Here is a 23,364-nt window from a genome sequence, read left to right on the forward strand (position 1 = left end):
CAATAGTCAGTCAATGATTTTTTTTCTCTTTACTTATTCACTCTTTATTTTGAAATTTCAACTATATATAAAGTACAGTAATATAAAAAAAAAAAAAAACATGAACCCAGCTTCCACAGAACCCAGCTTCCACAATGATCAATTCATGGTCAATTTTGTTTTCTCCATACCCCTACTCTTGGATATTTTGAAACAAATCTCAGACATTATTACTTTTTTAATCTGTAAATGTTTCTTTAAGCATTCACAAAAGATGAAGATTATTTCTAGCATAAGCAAATACTATTATTGTGCCTTACTAAGAAAAAAATCCTTAATAACAAATATCTATTTAGTGTTTACATTTCCGTATCTGGTTTTTGTTTTTTTTTTTTTTTCACCCCTGAGACAGTCTCATTCTGTTGCTCAGGCTGTAGTGCAGTGGCACTATCTGCAACCTCTGCCTTCTGGGTTTAAGCAATTCTCCTGCCTCAGCCTCCTGAGCAGCTGGGATTATAGGCACCTGCTGCTATGCCTGGCTAATTTTTGTATTTTTAGTAGAGACAGGGTTTTCCCATGTTGGCCAGGCTGGTCTCCAACTCCTGAGCTCAAGTGATCTGCCCCGCCTCCCAAAGTGCTGGGATTACCAGTGTGAACCACCACCACCATATCACACCCTGCTGATTATCTACTCTTTTTGGTTAGTTTGAATTGGGAACTAAACAAAGTTGATTCATTATTATTGTTCTATTAAATCTCTTTTTAACAATGGAATCCCCCTTGCATTAACTATCAGTTAGTTGTCAATTGCTGCATAACAAGTTACCTTTAAAACATAGTAGTTTAGAACTACAAATGTTTGTTATGTCATGATTTCTGTGGGTCAAGAATTTGGGAACCGTTTAGCTGCGTGATTGTTTCGGTGTCTCTCTTGAGATTGCAATCAGGATATTGTGCAGGGCTACCATTGTCTCCGGGCCTGACTGAGGCTAGAGGATCTACTTCCCAGCTCAATTCTTCACCATATGGGCCTCTGTATAGAGCTTCTTGACCAGTGCTATGGTCTGAATGTTTTGTCCCTGCAAAATACATATGTTGAAACATAATCCCCAGTGTGACAGTATTAAAAGGCGAGGCCTTGGAGAAGTGATTACCCTTATAAAAGAGGCTCAAGGGAGTGTGTTTGCTCCTTCAGCCATGTGAGGACACCTAGAAAGTGCCTCTGTGAAACACAGAATGAGCCCTTATCAGATACCAAATTTACTGGTGCCTTGATATTAGACAAATACCACTGGGTATTTTGTTACAGCCGTCCAAATGGACTAAGACAAGCATCTTTACAACATGGCAGCTGGCTTCCCCAAGAGTGAATGATCTAAGAGAGAAAGCAAAGAGGAAACCACAGTGCTTTCTGTATCCTAGTCTTAGAAGTGATATAACAATACTTCTTTCATATTCTACCAATCAATCACACAAACCAACCCAGAAACAATGTAGGAGGGAATTACACAAGAATGTGAATAACAAGGACACCAGAGTGTGAATAACAAGGGGTTGGGATAATTGGCGGGGTTGGAGGAGTGTGGGATCATCTTGGAGGCTGACTTCTACATCTTTTCATCTGTCTCTTTTTTTTACTTGTAATTTTCAGGGTTTTTTTTTTCTTTCCTTTCTTTCTTCCTGTCTTTCCTCAAAATCCTGAGCTCAAGTGATTCTCTAACCTTGACCTCACAAAGTGTTAGGATTACAGGTGTGAGCCAGCATGCCCAGCCCAGCTGTTGAAGCAACCGGGTCATTTGTCTGATTGAGTTTATATTTTGTTTATTGCATCCCATTGGTGTTATTTACCTGTTTCGTTGCCTGTCCCCCTACCCCATATATTTTCTATAAATTTATAGTTAGATAAATCTAGCCACTCTATGGCTTGATCAGATTTAGGTTTTGTCTTTTTGTTAAGATGTCCTTATTGTTGTTGGTGTTGTGAGGTTTTATATTGGAGCACATGATGGTTAGTTGACTTTTTTTTGTTATTTTAGCAGTCGCTGATGATTGTCTAGGTCCATTCATTCAAAAGAGTACTATTATTCCTCCTTTAATTAGTTGGATTACTTCTAAAAAAAAAAAAAAAAGAAAGAAAAGAAAGAAGTGTCCCTTCATCAACTATTTGATTACGTGATGGTATATTTCATATAATGAAGGCATGATATATACTTGATTCTCTCCCTTTATTTGTTAGTTTTCAGTAAGCTGTTGTCTCTATAGAATCCTCTAAAGGTAACAAGTGAGGTCTGGGAACCAACATGGATATGCTGCAGCAGAGTCTCCAGGGTTAGGTCCTGGTCATGGGGATTTTGACAAAGCTTCCTATTAACTTTGTTCCTCTATTAATAGAGTGTTTGTTCTTCTATTAACTTCTACCAATCTCTGTTCCCAGAATCTGACTTAGTAGGTATGGGAGGGGCCAAGGATTCTGTTTTTGTTTTTTTATTTTAATCTCTAGGTAATCCTCTTCAGCTGATGGGTTTGGGAGCCCTACAATAGAAAACACCTTTTTAAACTTACTGCAGCTATATGCATCTGTGCTATTCTCCCATGCCACGAGTGTCTCAAGTTTACTCTCAAGCCAACTGCCATGTTGCAAAGATGCTTGTCTTAGTCCATTGGGCTAAGGAGAGTTGAGAGTCTCGCTCAGTGCTGTAGTTAGAGCACAGACTATGGAGTTAGACTGTGTGGGTCTAAATCTTGGCTCTGCTGTTTACTAGCTTTGTGACCTTGGGGCAGTGAATTACCTTTCTGCCTCAATGTTCTCACATGTAAAATGGAAATGATAGTAGGATTTTCCTCGTGGTTGTTTTGAGAACTATATGAGTTAACACTGTCTGTGTTTAGAACAGGCTTTTGTAAGGTTTTCTTAGATACATAATAGAGGTTATCTCCCTCTGGGAGTACTTCCTTGGAACATTTTATTAATAAAAGCCAAATTTGGTGGTTATTAATCTCATCATGATAATACTGTCATTTATTGGATGTTTATATATGCCAGGCATGATGGGTTATATGTATCTCTAGTTCACATAATCCTCATAGCAATCCTGTGAAATTAGCAATATTATTTTAATTTTACATATTGGGAAACTTAGTCTCTGAGAAGTAACTTGTTCTGTGTAACAGAGCTCATGAGCGATGGTATGGATATTTAATATATTAAAGAGGCAACATGACGGTTAAGAGCACAGAATCTGGAGCTAAGCTATCTGGGTTCAAATCCTGGCACTACCTCTTCCTACTTGTGTATCTTGGGCAAGTTACTTAACCTATGTATCAGTTTCCTTATCTGTAAAATGAGGATTCTAGTTATATCTACCTCATGGATTATTATGAGGATTAAATGAGTTAATACTTTCAAAGTACCTAAAATGATCCCTAGCACAAAATGTTGCAGAACTTTTCCTTAGTTCAGCTATAGACAGGGTTCTTCGTCCCCTGCTACAAAAATTGGCTTGCAGACAATTTGAATGATAAGACAGGGTTTTGTTCAGTGAAAAAGAAGAAAAGAGGGAAACAGGGACTCTTGCATGGCCAGAGTCCCTGCTAGAGCATGATGGAATCCCAGCTTCCACACAGGAAGGGGAGGGGCCAGGCTCCTCCCCATTGCAAACTTAACAAGGCTCCACCTCAGTGGGCAGGCTGTTTGGAGTTTCTCCAGGGACCCCCTCCCACCTGGCTGTCTCAGTAATAAATACTTTGTATGTACTAGCTAGTTATTATTACTGCTATTACTATTTTTATTAGCGTGTAAGGAAAAAGCAACAGTAAAGAAGGAGAAACTGAAGTTGCTAATAATAAGGGAATACATGTATTTCAATAAATGCATTAGTAAATAAATCTTCAGAAGGGGAGAAAAGGAGTGTTGCTCTACCACAAAGATGAGCAGACTAGAACATAATTGGTTTCTCGGTGAAGGCAGATGATTAAACTCCTGGGAGATATACTCATTTTTACAAGGTAGAACTCAAGCTAAGCCTTTAGAAATGAAGAAAGGAAGGGCCGGGCGCGGTGGCTCAAGCCTGTAATCCCAGCACTTTGGGAGGCCGAGGCAGGTGGATCTCGAGGTCAAGAGATCGAGACCATCCTGGTCAACATGGTGAAACCCCGTCTCTACTAAAAATACAAAAAAATTAGGTGGGCATGGTGGCGCGTGCCTATAATCCCAGCTACTCAGGAGGTGAGGCAGGAGAATTGCCTGAACCCAGGAGGCGGAGGTTGCGATGAGCCGAGATTGCGCCATTGCACTCCAGCCTGGGTAACAAGAGCGAAACTCCGTCTCAAAAAAAAAAAAAAAGGAAGGTAGAGTTGGAAGCCTGTGGAGACAGGGGAGGTTTAGGGACACTTGGGAGTCAAACCAGGGAGCACCCAACAGACAGAGCTAAGTTGTGTTTTGTCAGTTCTTGATCATGGTTCAATTCCTTGTGGCTAAAAAAAATTATGCGTTGGGGAGAGGAGAGCTCAGCAGCCTAGTGAGGGCGATGAGTTTGGACGTGGTTGAATGGGATGGTTATGATGGTAAGTAGAAGCGAAGGAGCATTGAACAAGGAATCATGAGACTTGGATTCATTTTTTTTTTTAACTTTACTATCAACTAGCTTGTATGACCTCGAATAGTTCACTTGACCTTTGGGTCTCAGTTAATTCACTTGTGAAATAAGAGAGCTATGTCAGTTTATCTCTAACATTACTTCTAATTCCAGAATTTATGACCCTATGTGGCCAATTCTAGCATCTAGTTGCATCAGAAAGGAGTCAGTGCCAAGAGTAGGAAAGTGATGGGAAGGCCCAGGGAGGTGGGGATGCAGGTTCAGTAAAAGTGAAGGTAGATGAGGGAACTCATGTCAGTCTCTCAATCTTTCTGCCTTTAAGTTTTTTTTTTTTTTTCTGCACTCAAAATTCTAAGACTAATTTGTCTTTTTTTTTTTTTTGTAGCAAATATCATATCCATTGTGAATTTAATAGGCTATGTTCGACAGACAAAACAGTGAATGTCATTTTAGTTTTACGTATCTATTTTTTATTTTATTTTATTTTTTTGAGACGGAGTATCATTTTTGTTACCCAGGCTGGAGTGCAATGGCGCGATCTCGGCTCACCGCAACCTCTGCCTCGCGGGTTCAGGCAATTCTCCTGCCTCAGCTTCCTGAGTAGCTGGGATTACAGGCACGCGCCACCATGCCCAGCTAATTTTTTGTATTTTTAGTAGAGACGGGGTTTCACCATGTTGACCAGCATGGTCTCGATCTCTTGACCTCGTGACCCACCCGCCTCGGCCTCCCAAAGTGCTGGGATTACAGGCGTGAGCCACCGCGCCCGGCTACGTATCTAAAATGTTCATTAACACGTCAGAAATAAACAGTTCACTTGTAGGGAGTTATTTTTTTTCTCTTAAGCAGAAGGTAACAAAAGAGTATTTTATGCTTTCCTGTGCCCATAATAACATTACAGTTTGGAGCAGCTAACTAGGTTGCTTGAACACGCCGTTAAAGAACTGGTTAATCCATAATTCAGCAGGTTCTTGGCTTCCAAGTTGCCTTATTGACAAGCCTGAAGAAAGTGGATGGAACTAATTAGCACTCAGCATTATAAAATAGGAAGAATTAAATAAAGCAGCTTCAATATTAAACTCAGACCCCTATGAAGATATTCCCTTTAGTTATGGGGATTTTGAAATGATGGACAGGCTAAACCAAAACTCATAATCCTATTACAGTCTCCTACACCCACCTAATAAGCTTCAAGAGCTGTTTCCTTGGAGTCTGGGATATTGCCATCTTCCTCTAGGCTTTTCTGTAGATAGCTTATAAATTCTTTACTGTTTCCACTAAATACTTTGTTATTTAAAATAGCATAAAGAGAGTATATAAGTATATATACATATTGATGCATTTTGACTATAATAATACGCTTGGCCTGTAGGGAACTTCAAATTATTAATAATTTCAGAGGAAAGCTTTTTAAGAGAAAAGCTCCAGGCTTAGCTGTAATGAGGCATTTGGAAAGGAGGAGGGGGTATGTTTATGTGCTTAATGAAAATATTGAACCCTTTGGGATGTTATGAACCATGGTATACTAATAAATGATCTTTCCATTTCGGTGTTCCAGCAGACATCTTTGTACCTCTGATGTACTCTTGCAAAATGCCTGTAGCTCACATTTCCTTTTAAATATTTCTGTCTCCTGACATGCGTTACCATGGGTGGGGGTGCAACAGGATAAATCTGATGGAGAAAGGAGGACAATACAAGAAGCAGACAAAGTTGGTGGCTTAGAATAATGAGCCCATTTTCAGCTGAGCTGTGTAGTTCATATGAATTAATTAACCCCTTACAAACATTTGTCTGACAATCCAAATTCTCATTCAGTTCAATGGGTTTTATAACTATCGTTTAGCTAAATAGCACTAAGAACTGTTTATATCCTGACATTAAGGAAGCTTTGTCGAATTCTTTTTCCATAAATCATCTGAAGTTGTTTACAATTTGCAGTAGTCTTGGTTTGTACTCAGGTTGCTGTTTTGCTGCTTTAAGATATATTTTCAGCGTGCTAATTATAGAATATGCTCTAGAGTTCGGTTAGGTTTGTAAGGGTAGAAGACCTTTGTAAAGAACATTTTCACATTTTAATTGGAAGAACGTAGGCTTAAGCTATTATCTATCATGTTAAACAAAATGAATCCAATGATGCTAAATGGATATAGGATGATTAATTACTCATTCTTAAGACTTGTGCCATTTAGTTCCTGGTGATAAGATAGTGATAACAGACTTTTTAACCCAGAAAGAGAGAAATGAGAGTATTGTGATGACAGTGCTGCAAGACACTGTGAGAACACTAACAAAAAGAAAAAAGTTTGAAATGAGAAACATCGGGGACCTCCCTTCTAGGCTGTTTGTGTATGTAATTGCTTTTAATTTTTGTACTAAAATTTAAGGTACTATTAATAAGCATTTTACTTAATTGAGCCTCTTCTAATTACAAGGAACAAAAAGCTATTTAAACTGGGTGTTCATTGAACAGACACAGAGAGGCTCAAGGGAACCCAGGGCAGGATGTATTATACACCTAGACCTAGAGCCCTGAAAATGGGATCTTTGCTCTCCTTTCAAGGTGGCTCCGGGGTCTTTCACAGCATGAGTTCATCGGCCTTTAAGCTAGTGCTTGAAACGAGACTTTCTTGTTTAACTGCTGCTTCTACCTCCTAACAAAGATTCTTGGGTGCCAATTCTGTGTTCCTGTGACAGGAATGTTATTTGGTTCCTTTTTTTTCCCTGTTTTTTTGTTTTTTTTTAACACCAGGCCCCAAGTCTTTGACAAGCCTAGGATGGTTCCTCTGTAGGTTACCTTTTTTTTTTTTTTGAGATAGAATCTCGCTCTGTCACCCAGGCTGGAGTGCAATGGTGTGATGTCGGCTCACTGCAACCTCTGCCTCCTGGGTTCAAGCGATTCTTCTGCCTCAGCCCCCCTCCCCACCACCAACCAAGTAGCTGGGACTACAGGCGCATAACACCATGCCTGGCTGATTTTTGTATTTTTAGTAGAGACAGGATTTAACCATGTTGGGCAGGCTGGTCTCGAACTCCTGACCTCAGGTTATCCACCCACCTCAGCCTCCCAAAATGCTGGGATTACAAGCATGAGCCACTGCTCCTAGCCTCTACTATTTGTGTTATATAATAACAAATTTAATCCTCACAACAATCCTGTTAGAGAGGTTAAGTACTATTACTATATTCCTTTTTATAGTGCTGGAAACTGAGGCAAAGAGAGGTTAAATAACATTTCCAAGGTTATGGAACTCTAGGGTCTGTGATGAGCTAGGAGATCTGGTTTCTAATGCTTGACACATCACTGTGTTGATGCCTTGGAGGGAATCACTTAATCTCCTTGGGCATTTAGCCATTCCATGAACAGTTTAGAAATTATTTTTCTAATTTTTTTTATTGACGAACTAAAGGAAGGAATCAGGTCCATTAACACATTGTCATAGGCACTGTCTGGTTGTATGGAATAGAAATCTACACAAGGTAGCTTGAGCAAAGGGGAATTTATTTAAGGTTATGATGAGCAACCTTTTGGACATCCAAGGATAGAAAACAACAGTGAGACCAGAGTGTCTTAGGCTGGAACCAAAATGGAAAAGTTAGAATTGTAAGTTGCTGTATCTGTCCTTCCATTATCTCACTCATCTCTGTCTCCTCTTTTCTCCTGTTTCCAAAGGAAACACGTTCACGTTGTTTGAACGTGAGTGCCACAACTGTGATACAGTATGACGCTTACTTTCAATTGCCTATCTTTATGTGACATGGGCCGCTCCGAGTTCAGATTCTTGTGACACAATCTGTGGCCCAGCAAGTCTGTGAATTTGTTTCCCATAAGTCAGGTGTTCAGTCTGTGGCCAATCAGCAGAGATAAGCTCACATGGTGCAGGGGACTGTGGCCTTTTCCAGAGACTGGATGAAAGAGCGGATTCTCTGAGAAAGGTATGGGAAGGGCTGGCAAATAGACTGATATTTGTTACACCCATAATCTTAGCATTACACATACACACACACATTTATGCATTTATCTATGTTTTACTGAATACGATTGGCCTTTCATATTCATTGGTTCTACATTCATGGATTCAACCAACTGCATATGGAAAATATTTTTAAAAATTGCATCTGTACTAAACATGTAAAGACTGTTTTCATATCCCCTAAACAATACAGTATAACAACTTTTACATAGCATTAATATTGTATAAGGTATTATAATTAGTTGAGAGATGATTTAAAGTATATGAGAGGATGTACATGGTGATATGCAAATACTGTGCTATTTTATATAAGGGACTTGAGCATCTGCGAATTTTTTGGTTTCCAGGGGAAGTTCTGGAACCAATTCCTCATGGATACTTAGGGGTGATTGTATATTGCTTTTCTTACCAAACCATCCAGAATTTGGTTTTTTTTGAGGCGAAGTTTCACTCTTGTTGCCCAGGCTGGAGTGCAATGGCGCAATCTCAGCTCACCACAACCTCCGCCTCCTAGGTTCAAATGATTCTCCTGCCTCAGCCTCCCAAGTAGCTGAGATTATAGGCATGTACCACCATGCCTGGCTCATTTTGTATTTTTAGTATATATGGAGTTTCACTGTGTTGGTCAGGCTGGTCTCAAACTCTTGACCTCAGGTGATCCAACCACCTTGGCCTCCCAAAGTGCTGGGATGAGAGGCGTGAGCCACCATGCCCAGCCCCAACTAGAATTTACTTATCCAAATGAATATTCTGCAATACCTTGAATTTGAGCTAGAGAAGAAATTCTGTATCATTTCTTCAGTTACATCCAGCATTTAACCAGACTTTAGTATTGCAAGTTTAGTTACCCAGGTTCCTTATCAATTTGGTTCTGAAATATTTGCTTTCTAAAACTCAAATCTATTAAAGGTCAAAGACTTGCCTTCATCAAAACTATTTAAAAGGCTGTAAGGCCTACTGTAAAGATATCCTGAAGAAGGGCTTCACAAATGTTTTTTGGCAATGATAGAATCATTGCTTAATTCTGTAGCTCCTAAAGCAACTGCCTTGAAGAGGACAGATCTTACCGTCATATGTAGGTTGTTTAAAAAATTATTCATATTATATACAGAATCAAAGATTTTTAAAAGTATACACGATACAAATACCCAGTTAAATCTATAGTTAGGTGGTTTGAGACTCACAAAACAATTTGGTGGGACTCTTTACTGAAATATTGAAAAAACAGAATTCTGTCTCACATCTATTTCACCTACTGTGACCCAGGATCTAAGTATGTCAGTATACTTCTCTTCTTATACCCACATGGAAAAAAAATATGGATTGAAATGTTTAGAACACACTGGAAACTAGATGAATCTAGAGCTTTTAGAGGAAAAACACCTTGCCACAAATCTCCCCCGAACCAGCCAAGTTAATTAATCTTTGTTTTTGTTGTCGCTCTTGCTGCTGTTTTACCATAGTTATGCAAAAGGAATGCTGCAAGTACAGACCAAAGCCCCAGAGTGGGTAGTCAGGGTTCAGCAAAATACAGTTACCAAATCCATTTGTGTTTGCTTGGTTTTATGTTGGCCTTTAGAGGCTGTCTTTATTTTGGTAGCTGCATAGCTTGAGAGAGAGAGAGAGAGAGAAGAGAGATGAGTGTATAGGTATGTTTATATGTATTGCTGACAAATTCAAAGACATTTGATTAAATATGCTTTATGTAAGAAGTGAAAAGTATTTTTCTTTTTCTGTGGATTACAATATCTCCATTTCTGTGGCTACTTTTTACAAATATTAGTCTGTCCAGTTTCATCATTCTAGTTTCTAAGAGGAATGAAAGACAATTTAAAACTAAATTCAAATTCTATATAAGCAGTATAATCTGATGAATATACCCTTTTATCTCAGATTTAGAACAACAAATGTTTTATTTGAGAATATGAAATAGGAAAAGTCCATCATAAAAGTGGTTTCGGAAGTTCAAAATGTTAACTGCAGCTTCCCTGCATTACAACCCCATGATGCTCATTTAATTCCAAAATAAGTCACTTATGATTTCCAGAAAACTAGTCATAGTTAGACTAATTCCTTTTTGTTGTTGTTTTACAAAGATTTAAAAGACATGCACAAAGTCTTCCTTCTTTGTAGCAGACTAGTATCCTGGTTTCAGCATTTTTCCTGAGGAATTATACTTTAAGACCTCACATAAACAATGTAGAAGAATCCTCTAAATGTGACTCATGGATTCCCTTTGTACAGGACATATTTTTTGGTGTTAATCACGATCCTGAATCATTCCTGCCCCAGCCTTTTGTCTTATTTTCCCTGTTGTACATTTACAAACTGGCCCTGATGGGTAAGGAAGAAACAGACAAAAGAGCGTAAGATGAACAGTTTTTTACAAAACCTTAACATATTTTTTACAGTCTACAGGGGAATAAGCAAATAATTTACATATACGCTTGTGGCTCTCTGATGTTTTCATATACCAGAATTTAACAAAACCTTTGCAAAATCCTAGCAGAGACCATGGGGATACACAATTAGATGCTTAATCTAAACCTGGAACAATGTGATTTGGGCTGATTTGCAGAGGGACTATAAAAGCTGAAAAATCAGTTTGACAACGTTCCTGCTGGGATTGGCCTGCAATAAATGTTTGCAGTGGTATTTGGAGGCCATGCCACTTTAGTCAGATCACTGGGGCTGAGGAGATGATGCCTACGGTAAAACTTGAGTTCAATGCTTATCAGGGAATGTGTGAAGGCTCCCAGGCTGAAGGTTCATTAGGTCAGTCTGTAAGAGCTGTCAATCAGACCAAGCTGTCAGGGGAATACTTTTTTAAAAATAAATAGGAGTAGCATTTTCCTACTTAGGATTTTTCCATATTGCATCCCTTGTGCCATCATATCGTCCATGCAAGAGACATAGGAGAGTAGAATACTAGCCCATCGTAATGTTCCAAATGCCAGCCTTTGGCCACCATTACTTAAGAGCATGGCTGCTGGTCTTAGTAATCTTTGTGGTCACCTAGGATGAATAGGATAGAATGGTTGTCTAAAGGACATAAGTCTTTAAGGAGTTAAGGACTTGCGTCATATTCATTAGCCCCAGTGTCTTACCACTGTGATGGAAACGTAGAAGGTGCTCAGATGTTCGATCTCAACATCAAGAACAGAAACTACTGTATGAATCTAGCACACATATGGCCTTTACCACCCCATTTCCCACCCCTCTTGGCTTAACAAAATTTGACAAAATTATTTCCTATATTTCTTCCATATCGTCAAGCGTGTATTGTTTTATAGCTAGCAAGCCTGTTATTTAAGTTTGATTTTGGTGTATTTATTGATTGAGCATGACTAGAATATTTGAAATATCTTTTTTTTAAAAAAAACATAGTGTAGGCCGGCCGCGGTGGCTCACGCCTGTAATCCCAGCACTTTGGGAGGCCGAGGCGGGTGGGTCACGAGGTCAAGAGATCGAGGCCATCCTGGTCAACATGGTGAAACCCCGTCTCTACTGAAAATACAAAAAAAACTTAGCGGGGCATGGTGGCGCATGCCTGTAATCCCAGCTACTCAGGAGGCTGAGGCAGGAGAATTGCCTAAACCCAGGAGGCAGAGGTGGCGGTGAGCCGAGATCGCGCCATTGCACTCCAGCCTGGGTAACAAGAGCGAAACTTCGTCTCAAAAAAAAAAAAAAACTATAGTGTATTACTTGTAAAGGAAGCAAAGAAGGTTTGGAGATTCACCGTTTATTAGGTTTTGTGTGAACATTTAACACTAAAACATTATTTCATATGTATTAACCATTTAGATGACTGTAAAACATTATATCCATGTGGCAAGTTACTTAATCAAAATACTGGTAACTGGAACAGACTGACGGACAACACAGTTGGCCGCATCTGCTACATAGAAACCATAGTAGGAGGACCAAAATAAACAGTACAGCTATGAAAGCATCAAGTTGATGATAGCATAGGCTCTAATTATTATCATCATGAATAGAATGTGAATGTATAAAAAGGTATTATATGATTTTTGTTTAAGTCTTGTTTTAATTAGCACCAGATTCAGCTACAGTTGTATTTTTGAATCTATGTTCATTTCTAATAGAGTTAATTACTTCTTTCTAAAATAATATTCTTCTTAGAATGGGAACTTAGAAAATATACTGCATTAAATATCAGCTGATTTTATTTCCAGGTGGCATCCATTAGGACAAACATTATGAAAAGGCCACTGACCAAAATGTTGATTTCCTAGCTGACACCTGGAAGAAAAATAAACTTATGTTTAATGGAGTAGACTGTCTAAATCCCTGTTTTGAGAAGAGTGCACATTCATGAATATGTATTCATTGCTGAATTCAATAGATTCAAGTAGTGAAGGACATCCGTATCATAGAAAGTAGCATCTATTCATTAACTTACAACTTTCTAAAGAAACAAGCAAGAATGCAGCTTGAGATGGAGTGCTGGCAATACCCAGTTCATTCCTTTAATATTTGACACGTTTATCATGACCTGCATAATAACTAATGAAATAAAAATGAGATTTTTGTATTATCTGTGGCCTAATTTGTTGAAATTCTCATTTTAAGTTTCAATAGCACAATCCCAAATCAGTGTTATAAATGAGCCATTTATGGTTTTGTCTTATTCAGTGTTCTAGGTGCATTATGTTTTTTAAAATTTATACATTTCAAATAATTTTTCTCTTTATTTCTTCTTTTCTGCAGTGGTAAATCATCCCTGTGCAACAAGGGCTAATCCAAGATCAGCCACATAAATGGCCTGAGTGCTGTTTTAAACAGGATTGGGTGATTGTACAACATGGCTTTTAAGATAATCAAATAGTAAAAGTTTCTAGTGGAAACATGATATTCATTTTGTCCAGTCCTCTTTTCTTTCTGCCTAAGGGTTTCTGGTAAAATTTATGCTATATGCCCCGTAATACCAATTTCATGATGGTTAACCATTTATATGCTTGGAAAGAAAATGTAGACTTGGGAAGCAAACAGATATATATTCTACAATGAATGTTTCTAGCTTTTGATTGAGACTATATGCTTACTGTGTGGTTCAGAACATTCTGCCAGGCGTTAAGCAGGATACAAAAAAAGTCTAAGATATGATCTCTATCCCATGAATGTGTTTTTAAAATGTATACTAGTCATTATCGGAGTGACTATTATATAAAAACAGAAGCTACTAGGGTAGCCATTTCTTTTGCCAGCTATTAGCTATATATAGCATGCATGCACACACACACATACATATACATAATATATAATTTTAGTATATTTAAATTAATCCATATTTTCAAGAACTTCATTAATTTGAGCACCTAGAAATACCCTGAGTGTTTTAAGACAGTATTTGCAAATAACTCATATAATACTTGTATTTTTCTATCTTTACGTGTATGAGTTTTATGCATTCTGGCTTGTGCAAATGTGTTTATATCATTTACCTAAACCCTTGATTATTTAAATATTCCTATGTGGGATCACAGTCCTTCAGATAGGATTCATAGCAAAGTGATTTCTTTACCTATTGGTATTCTACTATTGAGATACTTTAAGAATCCTGTGAGTTGTATACCTGGACCTATAAAATGGATATTATTATTAATCCATTCAGAAATCATATTGGGCAATAGCACTACCACATGTACATTTAGTAGCAAGCATGGGTAGAATATTTGGAGATAATGAAGATTTCAAGACTGTGTTAAGAAAATCGGCTCTCAGCTCCAAAGCATGTGAAATATTCAACTTAATAAGAACGGCACTGCAGGAAGCACTTCTAGGTCATGGGAGCTGCTATGCACAAAGGAGGTATGCTTGTTCTAGCTCACAGAAGCTTCCACATATATTATTTACTGAGGAAGCCTCATTTTAATGCTGAATTGAGAAACCCAAATGACATACTCTTCACAAGTGGCAGTATTGGTATTACAGCATTCCAAGGGTGTGAGAATTCGTTTGGAAATGAACTGAGAAAAAAGCAAAGAATATTTCTTACCTATTGTAGAAAATGGAGATATTGCTAGCAAAATTGTATTTTCTTCTGGTCTTTCTCACCATTTATTTATTCCCCTCACCAAAGACCCTGGCTTTTGAGGAGAGGTCCATGGCTGAGAGAACATTAAAAGGAAAGTGTGAAAGTGGAGAATGCAGGTGCATATTTGGATTCAGGAGGAAAGGGAGGTTCAAGAGGTGCCTTCAATAGCAGAGTTGGTTGTTAAGGCTCACTACCCACAACATGCTACCACAATAACCAATACACCATAGAAGAAAGGTTGCAGATACATAGGCCTGTTCTCGCTTTTATACTCTCTTACTATGAGAATGACATCTTTGTGCCTGTTGCTTGGGGTCATTTCCTTAAAAAGTTGAGTTGAACCTGGCAATGAAGAAAGAATAGGCCTGGCACAGTGGCTCACTCCTGTAATCCCAGCACTTTTGGAAGCCAAGGCAGGTGGATCAGCTGAGGGCAGGAGTTCAAGACCATCCTGGCCAACATGGTGAAACCTCGTCTCTACTAAAAGTACAAAAAAATTAACTGGGTATGGTGGTGCATGCCTGTAATCCCAGCTACTGGGGAGGCTGAGGCAGGAGAATTGCTTGAACCCAGGAGGCAGAGGTTACAATGAGCCAAGGTCACGCCATTGCACTCCAGCCTGGACAAGAGAGCAAAACATCATCTCAAAAAAGAAGAAAGAAAAAAACACAGAAAGAATGGAGGACTTTTTAACATTTCTTGAGTTCTTATTGTTTGCCTGGCACTGTTCTAGGTATCATATGTATACCATCTCATTGCATCTTCACAACATCCCTGAGTAGTAGGTTTTATTTTCCCAAGTTTACAGGTGAAGGAATGGAAGATTAGAGAAGTTAAGTAGCTTGGCCAAGGTCACAGCTGGTGGCTCAATCAGAATCTGAACACCAGTTTGTCTAATTCCATACTGCATGCTGTTTCCTTACAATGCTGCCTTTCACTTAGGGCCTCATGCAAAAGATTTATGATTTCCTTCAGATTTTCTTTGGTCATAGTGCTGCTCTAAACACTTGTAGGGGAATTTTTAGTTCTTCCCTCAAATAAGTCTGGTAACACTACTACATTTTTATGAATGTAGTATTAATTAATGAGTGATTAATTTGTGGAAATATTCACTGGAATGCTTTTAAGAGATTTCAAATCATAGAATTGAAAATTCATGCTCTGCTCTAGGCATTATTGATCCTGACTCATCTCATGCAGGTAGATATAAATCCTCTTCTTAAAGATCTCTGGTGAAAAAACACTTTCAGGCTTTTCCATAGTAATTTACCTCATTGCTGAAAAGGTTTACAGATAGGTGCATGTACATTGTTAGGACCGATGACATAATACCCAGTTGCAGTGAATCAAGCTAATAATGTAATAATCCCTTTTAAAATTATAATCTTCAAAATGCTTCCAAAAATCATTTATAGGAAGTTTATGTGATTTTGCTGTTTCTCTAGGAAAGGCAGTTATATTTGAATATTTAAATGATCAGGCCTTGTATGGGTCACACAGGGATTTTCATTTTGCGTTTGGATTCCCTTTGTGGTTTAAATCACAGATCTCTACCTTAAATGCAAATGAATGGAGTGTTGCGAATTGACATAATTTTTTAAATTACCAGTTATTTCTTGGCAGCTTTATATCTCAGAGTAAGTATCTTATCCTGTATTATAATTGCTTTTGCTTGTTTGTCCTTCTAACAAGACCATGAGCAATTGGAGGGCAAGGATTGTGCCTTACTCATCATGGTATCTCTAGTGTTTAGCATAATGCTTGACACACAGGAGTGATCAATAGTTATCTATTGAGTGACTGAATTAATTTCTCCAATTGATTCTGCTTAGACAGGCCTTTCTCCTGCATTCCCCCAAATGCAACCTGCTAATTCACATTTCTCTATCCTGGTTTATATTATTTCTCTTACCTGGAGTGCTCTTTCCTTCTCTTCTCCACTTACATAAATCTACCTGGTTCTTCCTGGTACAACTACTTGCTACACGAATCCTATTCTGACTGTCCAAGCTCTCATAGAGTCATGTCCTCCTCATGCCTTGACTCTTTTAGCTCTTATGGGATGCCCCACACACTTTAGCCCTTTATTATGTGTGGCTTTATATTATTTGCCAATTAAAAAAATATATTTTTGTCTTTGTTTTCCCAGCCATTTTGAAAAGTGGCCATGTATTGTATCATTTTCTTTCCCTTTCATAGTGACTTAAGTGTAGAAGAGACCATGAGATAACAAACTATGGCCTATAAGCCAAATCCAGTCCAAAATTTGAGAATATTTCTTATGATTTGAAATGGTTAGACAACAATCAGAAGCGCTGGGTGCAGTGGCTCATGCCTGTAATGCCTCGGTGTACTTTGGGACACCGAGGTGGGTGAATCACTTGAGGTCAGCAGTTCTAGACCAGCATGGCCAACATGGCAAAACCCAGTCTGTACTAAAAATATAAAAATTTCCCGGGTGAGTTGCGGGTGCCTGAAGTCCCAGCTACTCGAGATGCTGAGGCAGGAGAATTGCTTGAGACCGGGAGGCAGAGGTTGCAGTGAGCAGAGATCCTGCCCCTGCACTCCAGCCTAGGCAATAGAGGGAGACTGTCTCAAAACACACACACACACATACACACACGAAAAACGACATTTTGTGATGTGAAAATTATATGAAACTCAACTTCCCATAAATAAATTTTTTGGGAACATAGCTATGTTTATTCATTTACATATTACTTATGCCTGCTTTTGGGCTACAGCAGTAGAATTGAGCAATTGTGGCAGAGACTCTGTAGTCCACAAAGCCTAAAATATTTACTAGCTGACCATTTACAGAGAAAGTTTGCCAGCTGCTGGAGTAGATCATCAATGAGTACTTACTGGTTAAATAATTAATTGTCTTATGACTCTTATGAAACAAGATACTCTGGAAGTACTGTTAATTATGCTGTCTTGCCTTACATAACAAAAAATAGCAATAAAAGCAACCTCCGGAGCACAGATTATTTTTATCTTTTAGTTGGTAAAATAGGAATATTTTCATTTTCTCATTCTCTGGTAAACTGACTTATAGTGCCCTTATTAGTTTTAAACCTTTTCAACATATGCAGAACCTCTTCCTGCAGAGATTTTAAAGAACAGGGTAAGGCAGGGTGCGGTGTTTCATTCCTGTCATCCCAGCACGTAGGGAGGCTGAGGCAGGCGGATCATGTGAGGTGAGGGGTTCAAGACCAGCCTGGTTGACATGGTGAAACCCTGTCTCTACTAAAAAGACAAAAAATTAGCCAGGTGTGGTGGCGGGTGCCTGTATTCGCAGCTACTACGGAGTCTGAGACAGGAGAATCGCTTGAACCCAGGAGGCAGAGGTTGCAGTGAGTAGAGATCGTGCTGTGCTCTCCAGCCTGGGTGACAGATCGAGACTCTGTCTCAAAAAAAAAAAAAAAAAAGAAGAAAATGATAATAATAAAGAACAGCGTAGATGATGATCATTCTGGGATGGACTAGATAATCTCTAGTATTGTGCAGTGCAGTGATTCCTTGAGTCTCCTGTAAATGTAAACCTTGCTTTATTAGAAATGAGAAATCTGATTTGTGGATATGAAGTCTCATCCCCAATAACTCCTTGATTCTCCTTCGCCAGTACCTCCCCCCCACCCTCCACTTTTGGTTTAATCTAGTTCTTCTAATTAAACATGAGATAATTAAAGTTCACAGTGTTTAAACCTAGCAGGTTTGATTTAATGATAAAAATCTGGATTTGTCAGCTTTTCAAGGCATAATCCTGGCTGCTGCCTTATCTGACAGGTAGTCAGCCTAGCAGGTCTGAGGATGAAAACCAGAGCATCTCATCTTTTCAGGCATGACTTGCTCTTTATCTTCTGAGGCATAATTTACAATTGCCCTATAGAAAATGGGTAGGATTAAATGAGTAGTAAAGGCCTGCTTTTGCTTTGGCTCAATTAATTCATTTCCTATGCAGTTGTCGATGACTAGGCCTACAAAGTAGACAGGTATATTTCAAATGAGGGGAAAATACCCCAAACATAGCATATTTGATTAATGTAAATTATTCTTTTACTCACTGAATATGTAAAGTATGTAAATTTAGTCCTGCTGTCAAAAGGTAGCTCTGTGCCATTACTTTCTGTAGCAGACAAGGTCTGCTGCATCCCGCACTGCATTCGCAAAGAGAGAATGCTAATGACAGGTTGAGCAATTGCCTTAATGAGCCAGAAAGGTGTTCCTTTTTTATTTGTATTTAGCTGCTTAGAGTCATCTGAAATAGAGATCATCTGTAGATATTACAAAGTGAAAAAAGACATGGGTTATCCTATTAATGCGTTTCTCCAAGCATGCTAAGAATGAACCATCAATCAGGTATTTGCCAAGAAAATAGCTTGTTGTCAGTTCTGTATAGGTGATATGGCAACCTGAAATGCAAGTTTAGGTTCTAATTATCATGCTAGCTAAGTAAAATAGTTGTCAAGTTGCATCTCTAAGTCATTTTGGGAAATATTGTAGGGCTTACCAAATTGATCACAAAATAGCATTAATATTGTAAACCTAAAGTGAACAACACAACCAGTTTTTAAAAAAATAAAGCACTGGGCCAGGCGTGGTGGCTCATGCCTGTAATCCTAGCACTTTGGGAGTCCGAGGCACGCGGATCACCTGAGGTCAGGAGTTCAAGACCAGCCTGACCAACATGGAGAAACCCTGTCTCTACTAAAAATAAAAAATTAGCCAGACGTGGTGGCCAATGCCTGTAATCCCAGCTACTCAGGGGGCTGAGGCAGGAGAATTTCTTGAACCCAGGAATCAGAGGTTACAGTGAGCCAAGATCGTGCCATTGCACTCCAGCTTGGGCAACAAGAACGAAACTCCGTCTCAAAAAATAAAATCAGATAAAGCACTCTACCTTAGTTATCAGGAAAACATTAGAAATCCACCTACATGCGTCATAGTAAATGTAAAATTTAATTGCAGCTTCACTTTGTATTGTTAGAACCCAACACGTTAGTATTAGTATTTGAGACATTTCCTGTCATCTGAGTCTTTCATTCTAAATGAGATGTCCATATTTTCTCCTTAAGTTGAGTCTGTTTAAAGATAAGTCACAGCACATTAATAAAAAGATTGGAAAAGTAATGTTCACATTTTAGTTAAAGTCATGAAATATATACCCATAATTGACTATGGTGTTTTGATTTGGTTATAAATTTTAGCTGTACTTTCCACGTGGAGTTAAAAGAAGTTGTGGCTTAACACATTAGTGGTGGAAAGTGTGAGTCTATACTTCAGCCACTCCCCAGCCAAGGTTTAGCATAAAAAAATGAGTGAAGGTCAGTGTGGGCTTATGTTAGCAAAATAGCGAAAGCATAGGTACTCTAAAGGGCCTTTCTGCCACTGTTGTGTACACTCCATGCCTGCATCTTGCCTAATCTTAATTAAATCATGTCTTCTGAGAATGAGGACTGAAATTCTGAAATTTAACCAATTAGAGCTTAAACAATATTTTGTATAGAACTTGTAGTATGGGCTGGGTGTGGTGGCTCATGCTTTTAATCCCAGCACTTTGGGAAGCTGAGGCAGGTGGGTCACCTGAGATAGGGAGTTGGAGACCAGCCTCATCAACATGGTGAAACCCTGTCTGTACTAAAAATACAGTACTAGCTGGGCGTGGTGGTGCATGTCTGAAATCCCAGCTGCATGGGAGGCTGAGGCAGGAGAATCGTTTGAACCTGGGAGGTGGAGGTTGCAGTGAGCCGAGATTGTGCCTTTGCACCCCAACATGGTTGACAGAGCGAGACTCTGTCTCAAAAAAACAATATATATGTATACACGTATATATATGTGTGTGTGTACATATACACATATCCTTTTTAGTTTAAATAATTCATGGCATTAGAAAGAGAACGTCATGCAAGTGAATCAGTTTTACAGTTTTCAGAAGGTGAATTAAATAATTACTAAACTGAAGTACAGTAAGCTGAACTATCATGTAAAATTATATTTCCCTATACATTTCTTACTGAAATCTTGTGTTGGTTTTTGTGTGTTTGTTTGACTAATGAAGTAAAGTGTGAGGACTACTATAGAATTTAGATTTAATGCCGAGGTAATGGGTACTTGTCCAATTACACATCTTCATGAAGTTTCTAATTAAAAAAACACTAAAGAGCTCTTCTTCTCAGCTGTATCATAAATGACAAAAAACTCAGCTTTGTAGGCATCAGTTAGTAATAATTGGAAGAGTGACTCTTCTAGTTACTAATTCATTTGTGGAGTTTTCTAAAGTTAGCCTATGTTGTAAGTTTCTTATAAGGAGGATCATTTCCTGATAGTTAGTTTTTTGGTATTGTCACAATTGTGTAATAATCCCCATAGAAACATGATATGCATACACTTAACACATTCCGTTTGTAATTCTTCTTGCTAGTAAAGCCAAAAATTCTGTTCCATAGTAACACATCCATGGAGGTGATCATTATAATGCATTATTTGTCAAATTTTATTCTTTTTTAAAACTCCAAAGAAAATGTGCCATTCTACTATGTCTTTGAATCTCTGATTATGTAAATTTGTTTATGTTAATCTATAACATGTTACTTGGTTTTTTTGAAGCTCTGCTTTCAAGCCGATGATGCTAAAATTTGTGTTAATTCCCATCTAGGTATATTTGAAATCACCTAATTTGAAATTGCAGTTCTTACAGTTAGCTCTACGAAATGTAATTATGTAAAGAATATTTTGAATAAAATTTTGAATAAATTTGTAGAAACATAGTTAATTGTTCAGTGTGTCCCAAAATAGTAGGCTTAGAAAGTGATGCTTTTCTACTTTAATTTTAAATCTTGTACATTTTATGAGAAAGAAGTAAGCCTATCCCCATATTAGGCAAGTCAGATTAAATGCTAGTTCCATTAATTCAGAGAAAACTAGGCTCAGTTGATGATGATTCAATGCCAGTTGAAAAATAAACAGATCTGCAAATTCTTGGTTTCTTCCTGTAATTGCTTACCGGTTTTTTTTTTTTTTCAGTGTCCTTGTTCTGTTAAATCTTTAGTTAGGTTATGATAGAATGCCATGGTACCTCATTGTACTTCAGCTCCAGTGGTTGGTTGTTTTAAATTCCATTAATGGTAGGTTGTTGTTTTTTTTTTAAAATATATCAAACATCTTCTGTGAAAGGAGAAAGGAAAGAAGAGCTTTGACTTACAAACTGACTTGAAAGCTATTTCAGCAATTGGTTGTCTTTGAAGTAGGCAATTTACCCTTTTTTTCCCTTCAAAATCAGTAATACTACATATTTCTTTTTGAAATAGGAAAGAGTGAACTGTGCATCACAGTTCTCTTATCTATAGCAAATCTATAACTTCTGAATCCTTTCTTCCTGACCCCACCCACCGTAGGGGCTACTTCTCCACCATTAGTTGATGGTCGTCAGAGAATTACAACAGGCAGAGCAGCAGAGCCTTGTGCTTCCTACTCTAAAGGTGTTGCTTACTCAGACAACTGAAATTTGAGTTAAGCCTATGCCCCAGGAAAGGAAAAGTCAGGAAGTTATTTTGCTTTCTGGGAGGCTGTAGAGATGAGAGCAAAGGAGATGAAGAGCCTTGACATCTACTCCAGAATTGCTCTTGACTGCCAGACTTCGATCTAATCTCTCTATGGCACGTCATCAGAATTCACTGTGTACCTCATACACAAAAGCAAAAGAGTAGCTGGACTTCTTTAAAACTGTGCCCTTCATTTGTTTCCCTGGCATGTTCTATTTCCCCAATTAACTTTGTGAGCCCTGGGCAGATTAGTTAACCTCACTAGGCCTCAAAGGTCCTATCTATAAAATGAATGGTTTAGGATAGATGATCTTTATGATCCCTTCCATTGCGAACATTCTATGCTGTGAAACCTCAAGGCTGTAAACTATATGAGAATAGGAGCCAATTTTTTTTTATCATTTTTTTTATCTCCCCACAGGGCCTAATGTAACTTTGACTGTACTACCTTGCTTTCACTATGTGAAGTAGATTTTGAAGAGAGCTCTAATATGTACTAAACTCGATTAGAAATTAGACATTCCATTTTAGTTGAAAGCCAGATTATTAAGTGTAGATATTATATGAACTTGCTTGTTTCAAAAGAAATAATTCTGGGAAATGAATCATTGGGATGGAATTATGTAATCCCATTTAGGAAAATGGTACTTTAATAATAGGCTATGAAAGAGTTGTGGGTTGAACTGTCACCCAAGAAAGGTATGTTTAAGTCCTGATCACCAGTATCTGTGAATAGGACCTTGTTTGCTATTGGAGGCTTTGAAAATGTAATCAAGTTAAGATAGTGTCATACTGGATTAGGGTGCACCCTAAATCCAATGACTGGTGTCCTTATAAGTAGGCCTTGTGGGACACAAAGACACACAGAAAATGCCACGTAACTGTGGAAGCATGGATTGGAGTGATGCGACTGCCAAGGAATCCCAAGTATTAATGGCTACCATAAAAAGCTAGGAGAGAGAAGTGGAACAAATTGTCCATCAGAACCTTCCAAAGAACCAACCCTGCCTGTACCTTACTTCAGAATTCTTGTGTCCAGAGCTGCGAGAGAATACATTTCTGTTGTTGTAAGTCACCCAGTCTGTCGTAATTTGTTAGGGCAGACCTAGGAAACTAATACAGAAGATGTGGACACTCCCCTAGGAAAAGTCCCCAAAGAATACATACAGCTCTGGACTAAACAGTCATAGCTTGCAACTACTGTAGGACCTCTG

The 23,364-nt window shown here is 38.4% G+C and overlaps 1 protein-coding gene across 5 annotated transcripts in view; it reads left to right on the forward strand.

Moving 5' to 3' along the window:
- DIAPH2 (diaphanous related formin 2) overlaps window positions 1-23,364 on the forward strand; it is a 933,611-nt gene that overhangs the window by 797,187 nt on the left and 113,060 nt on the right. Inside the window, exon 28 of one of the 5 annotated variants that reach the window (XM_078363564.1) lies at window positions 13,280-13,427. The exons of the other annotated variants lie outside the window; for them this stretch is intronic. Coding sequence (XP_078219690.1) covers window positions 13,280-13,329 — 50 coding nt within the window. The 3' untranslated portion in view covers window positions 13,330-13,427. Of the gene's footprint in view, window positions 1-13,279; window positions 13,428-23,364 lie in introns of those variants that run through there. 5 annotated transcript variants of the gene reach the window in all.

Source organism: Callithrix jacchus, chromosome X (genome assembly GCF_049354715.1).
Source record: "Callithrix jacchus isolate 240 chromosome X, calJac240_pri, whole genome shotgun sequence".
Taxonomy (NCBI): domain Eukaryota; kingdom Metazoa; phylum Chordata; class Mammalia; order Primates; family Cebidae; genus Callithrix; species Callithrix jacchus.